This window comes from Phanerochaete carnosa, assembly GCF_000300595.1.
Source record: "Phanerochaete carnosa HHB-10118-sp unplaced genomic scaffold PHACAscaffold_5, whole genome shotgun sequence".
Classification (NCBI taxonomy): Eukaryota; Fungi; Basidiomycota; class Agaricomycetes; order Polyporales; family Phanerochaetaceae; genus Phanerochaete; species Phanerochaete carnosa.
Window position 1 is genome coordinate 136,598 of NW_006767632.1, and position 9,183 is coordinate 145,780.

General features: G+C 54.2%; 5 protein-coding genes and 1 non-coding gene across 6 annotated transcripts in view; 4 read left to right on the top strand and 2 right to left on the bottom strand.

Moving 5' to 3' along the window:
* Positions 1-36: 36 nt before the first annotated feature.
* On the top strand, positions 37-1,858 carry PHACADRAFT_255219 (uncharacterized protein; the record flags this gene model as incomplete). The annotated part of the gene is made up of 11 exons (XM_007395251.1): positions 37-114; positions 168-278; positions 337-436; positions 498-588; positions 642-666; positions 722-839; positions 892-922; positions 973-1,005; positions 1,061-1,277; positions 1,338-1,496; positions 1,555-1,858. Coding segments are annotated over 11 exons (1,032 nt in total), but the record flags the coding sequence as incomplete, so codon positions are not given.
* A 596-nt stretch (positions 1,859-2,454) lies between these two features.
* Positions 2,455-5,480, top strand: PHACADRAFT_208506 (uncharacterized protein). The gene is made up of 12 exons (XM_007395252.1): positions 2,455-3,324; positions 3,376-3,484; positions 3,534-3,566; positions 3,616-3,804; positions 3,858-4,006; positions 4,065-4,171; positions 4,230-4,350; positions 4,407-4,420; positions 4,472-4,658; positions 4,716-4,797; positions 4,849-5,154; positions 5,211-5,480. Exons 1-12 carry the CDS (start codon positions 3,114-3,116, stop codon positions 5,296-5,298), a joined length of 1,596 nt encoding a protein of 531 aa, XP_007395314.1. The 5' UTR covers positions 2,455-3,113; the 3' UTR covers positions 5,299-5,480.
* A 745-nt stretch (positions 5,481-6,225) lies between these two features.
* PHACADRAFT_255223 (uncharacterized protein) lies at positions 6,226-7,769 on the bottom strand. The gene is made up of 8 exons (XM_007395253.1): positions 7,627-7,769; positions 7,558-7,589; positions 7,323-7,501; positions 7,037-7,257; positions 6,885-6,981; positions 6,786-6,832; positions 6,642-6,733; positions 6,226-6,577 (listed from the first exon to the last, which is right to left on the bottom strand). Exons 1-8 carry the CDS (start codon positions 7,727-7,729, stop codon positions 6,326-6,328), a joined length of 1,023 nt encoding a protein of 340 aa, XP_007395315.1. The 5' UTR covers positions 7,730-7,769; the 3' UTR covers positions 6,226-6,325.
* Positions 7,770-8,113: 344 nt separating this feature from the next.
* PHACADRAFT_t84 lies at positions 8,114-8,205 on the bottom strand. Its single transcript has one exon. It is a non-coding gene; the product is annotated as a tRNA-Ala (tRNA).
* Positions 8,146-8,466, top strand: PHACADRAFT_255228 (uncharacterized protein). The gene has a single exon (XM_007395254.1). The coding sequence runs from the start codon at positions 8,169-8,171 to the stop codon at positions 8,355-8,357; it is 189 nt and encodes a 62-aa protein (XP_007395316.1). The 5' UTR covers positions 8,146-8,168; the 3' UTR covers positions 8,358-8,466.
* A 287-nt stretch (positions 8,467-8,753) lies between these two features.
* Positions 8,754-9,183, top strand: part of PHACADRAFT_255229 (uncharacterized protein) — a 2,723-nt gene continuing 2,293 nt past the window's right edge. The window contains exons 1-2 of the mRNA XM_007395255.1: positions 8,754-8,995; positions 9,043-9,183. The exon at positions 9,043-9,183 is cut by the window's right edge and continues 186 nt beyond it. The gene's annotated coding sequence lies outside the window, so the exon portion shown is untranslated. The remainder of the gene's footprint in view (positions 8,996-9,042) is intronic.

Here is a 9,183-nt window from a genome sequence, read left to right on the forward strand (position 1 = left end):
CCCCACGAAATACTCGTTCAACCCCGTATTCGTGGAAATGAGCACTCCAATATATTCTTCATTGACCAACCTATCGGTGTCGGCTTCTCGTACGCCGACCACGGAGAGACTGTGGTAAGCCGACGCGGTTTTATTCTATCAAGATAATCCTGATTAATTGCGTGCAGAGCACCACTGAAGAAGCTGCAAAGGACGTCGCTGCTTTCGTGGCAATCTTCTTCGAACACTTCAGCAAGTTCAAAGGCAGAGGATTCCATCTGGCTGGTGAATCGTACGGGGTAAGTCTATGCAAACCGAGGGGTATGACGGGCAGCTAGAGTACGTTTGGCATCATAGGGTCGCTATCTTCCCGTGTTTGGATCTGCGATCTATGACCAGAATACCAAGCTAGTGGATGCGAGTTTAGCACCGATTAATCTCAAGTCTCTCATGATTGGTGCGTCGACATATATACACTTGGAGTTGGTAACGTGCGGTTAACATCTTCCTGCGCGCAGGAAATGGATGTACGGACTGGTTATCGATGCTCAGAGGGCACTACGAAGTTCAATGCACCAGCGTGACCCTTGCGCCTGTGCAAGACATAGGGTATCACAAACATGTCTGCTCTCTGCTTTCTCTGACGGCTTCTTTTCCTGCAGAACTTGTGTTGATATGAAGCGGCGTGTACATCATCTTCATCCACCCTACTGTACCTCCTGGCTGATGCGTCATCTCATAGCTTTCGCGCTGCGAGAAGTGGTACAAAGACACTTGCATCGATCGGAAAGACAGCATTAGCTGTTCTACCGCGAGCGCGTTCTGTGCAGAATCCATTATGGCACCGTACATGGCAACAGGTACAGAATTTGCTCTCGCATAGGATGGCTCGCAGCTCAACGGTGCCTTCAGGACTCAACCCCTATGACCTCACAAAGAAATGGCATGTTCGGCTAACGCGTCTTAGCGGTGCAGCGGCTAACGTACATTTAGTGGTGGGCACGCCCTGTGCTACGAGATCATCGGGTACGTCCCACCCTTGCGTCACGCGAGACCGACGCTCCTGACCCCCAGTCTGCAGCGATATCGATACATACCTGAACCAATCTAGCGTGCGCGAGATTATCGGCGCCGACCCGGCGGTGAAGAACTTTGCGAGCTACTCCGGGACGGTCGGACAGGCGTTCGCGCGTACGCTCGATATTGAGTTCCCGACGCAGTACTACGTCGCGGCGCTCCTCGAGCGCGGCGTGCGCGTGCTGGTGTACGTCGGCGCGAACGACTTTGTCTGCAACTGGGTGAGTTTTTTTTTTGTCGCAGTGGGGGTATTGAACTGACAAACGCGCTGTTCTGTATAGCGCGGAAACGAAGAGATGTCGCTCGCTCTGGAGTGGACAGGACAGGCGGCGTTCAGGAGCCAGCCTCTCCGCCAATGGCACGTGGACGGCCACGTCGCGGGTGTGACCCGCAGTGCGGGTAAATTCACCTTTGCGACTATCGATGACGCTGGGCACTTGGTAAGCTTTGCGGCTAGAGGCGTAGCATGCGTCCTAATTCTCCTCTCTGCGCCCATAGGCACCGTACGATAAGCCGATAGAGTCCTTGGAGCTGCTGAGAAGATGGCTGAACGAGGAAGAATTCTGAACCTCGAGTCTGTTGTGGTAGCCGTAGCCATCCTTGCCGCTTCATTCTTCTGCGGGCTCATGGCCGCGCATGTTTCTAGTAACACGCCGGCGTCGGCCCTGTTCTGCATAAAATTTGCCATGTACGTCTTGGAAAACAGATGTTTCCTTGTTGTTAGCCCGCGACAGCTCTTATACCGTCTTGTGGCGCATTCCCACCCCAAAACCTTAGTCTGCGTTCCTCATTTGCGTAGTGCCATCACACCTCATTAGTGGACTCGTTTCGTTGCACTTTAGCCTGTATTATACTGGCATTTGGGGTCTACTCTTTCAATCCTGGACATCCCACACGCCAATGCTCGTCTGTATGCGATCAGAAACAGGACATGCGAGCATACTCTATGGGCGCAAGACGGAGAGACTACCGAGCCGCTCCAGGAGAATGCTACTTGACGAATTGTCTCCGAGTCTGGCGGGAACGCGCAGGTCCTTGGCTTGGCTTCGCCCTCACATACGGGAAGGTAGCTAACAAAACCTGAGGGCTGCATCGCGCGCACGCGCACGCTGCGTGGATGGCGAGTAACCGTGGGTCAGGCAGGGGAAGGCCTTGCCGGCCCTAAGTCGCCTGAGTTTCTCCGGTTTTCACCAGGGAAAATCGAAGACGGCTTGAAAGCTCAGCTTTCCGCCGGTTTTACTACTCTTTTGGCCGGTTTTGCACGAAGAACCACTGTGCCAAATTCGCCACTTTTGTCAAGGTTTTCTCAAGAAAACACGTGCGCTTACCACGCTGTAAGCTCGCTTTCGAGCGGAAAGTGAGCTAACGCGCGCTAAAGCATGCATTTTTAACTCACCTTCGCCTACATGACTCAGATCAAGCGAATCCGAACCGAACTCGCCTTCCGAAGTCGTGACTCGCCGAGCGTCTGCCTTACGATGCGCCTTCGTACACTTTCTACTGGTGAGTTTTCGTGAGCTTTCGCGCGAGAGCGTGCACGTACAGATGTACACGACTGCTCACGCCGAACTTTGGCCGCTCGGCGTAGCGTTCGTACGCGTTTGTACGTGTACGCGCTCGTTCGTTTTCAGGCGCGTTTGTGTCCCTTGCCTACCGAATCGTGCGTATTTATCGCACTTATATCGAACTCTTCTGGTTTTATCCGACAACAATCTTCATACGATCAAAGGCAACACTTGCACTATCCGTTTTCGGCATGTTTCCGCCGGACCCACAAGCGCCTGCATTGCCTGAGTTGCTCCGCGCTGCTTCGGCGACGACGACGTAGCGAGTCACTGCGCTTCCGAGCGACATAGTATCTTCTCATCATTGATCACTCTGGTCTCTACCGAGTCAACATCCGGTGGTACCGACAGATTGAAACCGCCTCGCGTGCTTGTACAGCAAACTGTCTTCTCCTCGTGCCACCGGACGTACGTTGACGCCTACTACATGTTTAAATACTGACCGCACGTCGTTCAAATGAACTCATTCGACTTATCACAACCACAACCACCATGGGTAGCCTAACATCTACGACTTGCACCGCGCTCTGCGTTGGATGCCTCACCTACATTCTATTGAGAGCTTACCGCATGTTCGCGGGCACTACAGCTGCTCGAGGACTCGCAAAACTCCCTGGACCTCGCGGCTGGCCGCTCGTTGGCTACTTGCGTCCCATCGAGAAGCCCGTGTGTGTCACGTACAGACAGTGGAGCGACGACTATAGTAAGTTCCATTATACCTCCCCGCCTTTTCTAGGTGCTCATTCCCAAGCAGATTCCGACATACTAGGCATGAATATGCTTGGGACTAACATCGTCATAGCAAACACTCTCAAAGTCGCAACCGAACTCTTGGAGACTCGGTCCGCCATCTACTCTGACAGGTGTGCCACATTCCGCTCCTTCCCACAGACACATCGCTAACCGACTCAGGCCGAACGCAGGTCTTACTATGCTGAGAGAGCTGTATGTTACCCGGTCGTGCGGCCTATTTATTTTACTGAATTGTGCCTAGTGTTGGATTCGACTGGAATCTGGGACTGGCACGATATGATTCGTACTGGCGCGACCTAAGGAAGGGGGCGTCTCAAGGATTTCACCCTCAGGCTATCGTGCGCTATCGGCCGACAGAGATCAAAGCGACACTCAAGCTCCTCCGCAACCTCATTGAAATGCCGGAAGACTTCCGAAGGTGCATCAAATAGTGAGCCAATCCGCCGTTTTCTACATGGTGATCGCGATCTGAACATCGCGAAGCTTTGCAGGGCAGCAAATCTTACCCAACACGTACGGTCTGGAGATCCAGGACAGCAACGACCCGTACATTGCAGCGGCCGAGCGGGCGGTACACATCGCTGTTGCATGTGTGGTGCCGGGCACGTTCCTGGTAGATCTCATTCCCATGCGTACGTTACATGGACTCTGCTCAGCCTACCATCATCCTAATAACTGTTAATTTCACAGTGAAATATGTTCCAGAATGGTTCCCTGGTGCTGGATTCAAGAGACAAGGTCGAGAATGGCGGAAAGATGTGGACGTTGCGTTTAATGCGGCGTTTGATGCAATGAAGGTGGGAGTCAGCCCCTGGATCGTCTCGTTTAGCCACAGCTAAAGTAACGGTTTTTAAGGCCCGGGATGATATTCCGTCAGACTGCATGGCAAGGCCGCTCCTAGAGAAGATGCTCGGCCATGAGGACCCTGCGTATGCGGAGAACGTCGTGAAAGCGACACTGGGCTCGATGTATATAGGTAAGCTTGCACAAACATAGCACGCTCAGAATCTCACTGAATATTCTCCCGCGCAGGTGGAGCAGACACGGTTGGTACTATTTGTGTTCGTTCGTCGGAAATTTTGCTGACAAATGGGAAGACCACATCCACCCTAGAGACGTTCTTCCTCGCTATGACATTGCACCCTGAGGTTCTGCAAGAGGCACAGCACTCTGTGGACCGGGTGTGCGAGGGACGACTGCCCGACTTCTCGGACTACGACGCGCTGCCGTGGATACATGCTATCGTGAGGGAATGCCTACGCTGGCGACCTGTCGGCCCTATGAGTGTGTCTCCTCTCTTTTGCATTTGAGCAGTCTGGGTATTGACGGCTGTCCAAACAGACTTGGCGCACACGTCGACCAAGGACGACATCTATGAGGGCTATTATATCCCAAAAGGCTCGCTTGTCCTCGCGAATGTTTGGTACGCTTCGTAGGCCTTTTCTGAGCTCCACTTAGCTTACATAGCGTGCAGGGCAATCTTGCACGACCCTGAGGCATACGCCGATCCAGAAGCCTTCAACCCGCGACGATTCCTCCGACCACGCTCGGGCGCAGACGCAGCGGATGCAGAGGACGTCGAGCTGGACTCGACGGTACGCCACCCGATGGTGGCAGCTTTCGGCTTCGGGCGTCGTATCTGTCCTGGGCGTCACATGGCGTATGAGTCGCTCTGGATCGCGGTCTCCAGCGTTGTTGCTGCATTCGACATAACCAAGGCCATCGACGCAAATGGTGCGGTCATTGAACCGAGCGGGGAGTACACGGATGGGTTCTTATCGTGGGTGCCTCTTTGGATGTCGGTGAGAGAACGGCTATTGATGAATGAATTTCTAGTGCGCCGATGCCGTTCAGGTGTTGTATCCGTCCGCGATCGCCCGCGCACGCGGCGATGGTGCAAGCTGCGCTAGAGCAGGAAGGGTAAAGCAGCTAGCTGTAGACAGCAGTGTTCCGTCGGTCCTCCCTGATGGTGGTTCGACTACGGCTCAAATATGACAGCTGCACTTGCTACGATGGCCATACATATATTATTGAGACATGCGTCTTTCAGCAGCAGCGCACAAAGCAAGCCATAATATACCTGATAAAGAGCACAGGATGTCCTCCAGGATGCAAGAAGTGAAGGTTCACATTTTCTCGTCTGGTCTGCTTGCTGTAGCGAGACTCGGAAAACTTCTTCACCTTAGTGATTGGGCCTTGTATATCGCCACCGGCACCTATTTATGTTATTGGAGTAGTAAGAGGTTCTCTGATACACTTAACGAACTTTTCGCTGTTATCAGAGAGCGTACTTTAAGAGAGGATGCCGGCGATAAATATATGTCACCTAGTGCGGCCATTGGAGTCGGAACTGCGCATGTGCCCCGCGTCACGGGAAGAATAACCAGAGTTGAGATGAGCCGACACTGAGCGGGCTTACCATGAGATGTAGTTAAGAAAGTGGCCACGGTAAGTCATCCTGAAGTTATGGAAAGCGAAGAGCGGTGAGCCGACATTTCTCGCGTACGTGCACGGTCAATATGTTGACCTGGATTCAATATAGCAGCACGTTCGGCGGCTCATACCAGACTATAAGCACGAGTCCGATAGCGTTGGTGTGTATGAGAGGGCATATGCTCCTTTATGCCAGCATAAGAGGCGGTAACAGTTCGGGCATCCAATGGGCCAGTAGGAGAATCGTGCGGACGTCAAGTGCCGGCATATCGCGTTTGAGATATGTAGCTTATCATCTACAGTTGTCTACTTTTGTTTCAACTGCACATATAACTAGCATCGTCAAAAAGTTTCGCCTCGGCAGATACCGCGCCGAAACGTTCCATGCCACCTCATGGTGGTCTCAGCATGAAGCGTTCCAATATGACCCCAAATGACTAACCCAGTTCAGGAAAATAACAATGCTCCAGAGTAGCCAAGGCAGATCCAAGCAAACCAGAGAGCTCCGACACGCCAGCTCACTCCACAGCGACAGCAGCTGTTTCTCCGATGTCGATAACACCAAACCCGCCCTCCTCGTGCCAGTCCCCAACGTGCTGCTTCTCCTTTGCCGCTACTAATTCTGCAACAGGCTCCCGCGCCTCTCCGTCCGACCCTGCGAACGTCGCAAAGTGCATCCCTATGCTGTGCCGCGACCGAATGTCCTTGTGCAAGCGCACGGCGTGCGCCGGCGACGCGTGCAGGCCGTCTATGAGCTCAGTCGAGACCAGCTGCGAAGTGCGCGGCAGTGTAAGGGCGGCAGAACAACAGGGAAGGGAGGAGACAGCCACGCACCCGGAGGCCCATTGCGGCTATGAACGAAAGTGAACCGCCGCGCCAGATGGGTATCATTGCCATGTCAAACGGTCCGTACCTCTCTCCAATCTCTGCAACCAAAGTCAGCATGGCCTCGCGAGATCATCAGAGCCGCAGACGTACCAGCGAATGCTGGGCAAGGCCCCCCATGCGTCATGTAGCCGGTGTCTCTGGCGATTCTAGTTAGTCAAGACGCGACGCCCCTTCCAAGGAGCAGCTTACCCCGCGTGGTATACAGCTGCCCTCCTCCCATCTCCAATATCTTGATGTACAACCCAGCTAGCCCACAGCGTCGATCTCTGATCAAATAAGCTTCTGCCTGGTGCTGCCAATTAGAACCCGCGCCGTTGATCATGCCGAGTGAGGGCACTCACCACTGCCATGCTGTGCGGGCGCACATATAAACTTGACAGTTGGGTGCCTCTCGCTAGCACGCAGCTCTGCACTTTCGTGCCAGTCTAGTTCGACGATCTGTTCTACGGGTATGCCGCCGCTGCGAAACCACGATTCCAGTCCGAGAGGAGCGACAAATGTGACATGCTCGCCCTTCATCTTGTATATGCGCTCTATCGTGGGCCAATCTAGGTGGTCATAGCTGCACGAACACCGAGCTGTCCTGTAAGACGCAAGCAGAGAGACCACACGAAGCAGCCGGCTCACTGGTTGTGGCTTGTGACGACGTACTGAAAGTCCGGAAGCTGGTCGAGGTCGCAAGGCGGCGGCAGCCTTCTTCGCGGACCTGCGGCCTGATGCGGCGAGGCACGTTCAGACCAGATGGGATCGAACAGGATCCGGACGGGGTCGAGCTCTGCGACTTGCGGAAGCTGGACTATGAAGCCCTGAGATCCTGTCCTGTGAGCTCACAAACGTACGTAAGGCCACAAACACTACGCACCGCATGTCCGAGCCACGTCGCCTTGATTCTCCCTTCGTCCGGCGTGCGCGCCCCAAAGTCCGGGCGCACGACGCGGATGTGCTTGATGTCGTACCCCTCGATGCGCTTCGCGAGGGCGAGTGGGAACTGCGCGAAGACCTGACGCGAAGCGAGCAGCGACTTGGGCGGCCATGGATTTTGGAACGCTGTCGCGTCTGCGTTGGCGTGGTGCGCCGGCGGGTCGGTGTCGGGGACGTTCATCATTCGGACGCTCAGGCACGTCGGTGTGGGCTGAAGAAAATGTTCAGGATGAGCTGTGGTCAAGGTGTGCTGAGGAGCAGGGCGTGCAGATGCGAAACGAGGTGTGTGCACCACCCATGGTGGTGGTAGATGATCATGAGCGCAGGTGCGGCCATGGCTGGCGCGCAGGGATGCGTCATTGCATGGGTTAGGGTTACTTCGCGGATCGCATGGTCGTATCCGATCGAGGCCATGCAAATGCCATCCAAAACTGCTCCGGTGCACAAACTGGGTAGATATCTCGTTATGCAGATGAGGCACGTCGCCGCCAGCAAAATGGACACTGGGAGGATTGAACTCCCGACCTCACGCAATCGCATAGCAACTGCAAGATGCAAAGCGTGCGCGCTACCACTGTGCCAAGTGCCCGGGATTCAGGTACCGTAGCCTCAGATGGGCCGTTTTTCTCGTCACCAAGATACTCTACTCTGTCCCACGCGTACAGTCGGAGGAGAGTTATCTTGCTAGTCGACAAGACGATGTGTGTCAAACTGACATTTCGTATCACGAAAGCACCGTGACGGGTCACTTGAGCACGAGAATGCCATAAGATCTTTAAGAGGGTCGGGCAGTGTCAGTGATCATCGATCGTCTGGCTGTGTCGTGGACAGGGTGGGTACGAACTCAATCTCGTGGACTTAATTTTCCCTTTCTTACTCCGAACGTGGCTAAAGGTTCGACGAAATACTCACCGCTACGTGGACACGCCAAGCTACAGATTGTGGCGTGCCCCTCCGTGGGAGGCATACCATTGGAAGACGGTGCGCATGATAATAAGCTACATCTTCTGTGGTCCGGTTTCTAACGCTCAGGCATGGTTCAGGTGTCTGATGTGAGCAGGGTGCATGTGTTCTCAAATGTCTTCGGATCTTTTAGCTGCTATTGCACACGGTAATATATACTATTCCCAATGCTTAATTGACGTACACCAGGATAAAAACTTGCCTCCCTTCTCAGCGAGGTCAGATGGTTGCCGACTCCTTGACTATCGTGTTCTACATCGCAGCTTTCGCCTCGGTATTCGCGCTCTATGTTTACACCACCAGACGACGTCTCCCGCCTCATCCGCCAGGGCCACGCGGCTGGCCTATCATCGGAAACCTGAAGGTCCCCGATGAGCCTTCTTACAAGGGGTACCGGCAGTGGAGCGAAGAGTATGGTGCGTGCTTTGACATTCTCTGGAATTCATCCACTGACTCTCTGTAGGCTCGGACATTGTCCGCATCAACGTCCTGGGCACGAACATCGTCGTGACAAACACGCTCGAAGCGTCCGCGGATCTGCTCGATAAGCGTTCGCTGATATACTCTAACCGGCCGACCCACGGGGTGACGATGATGCGAGACC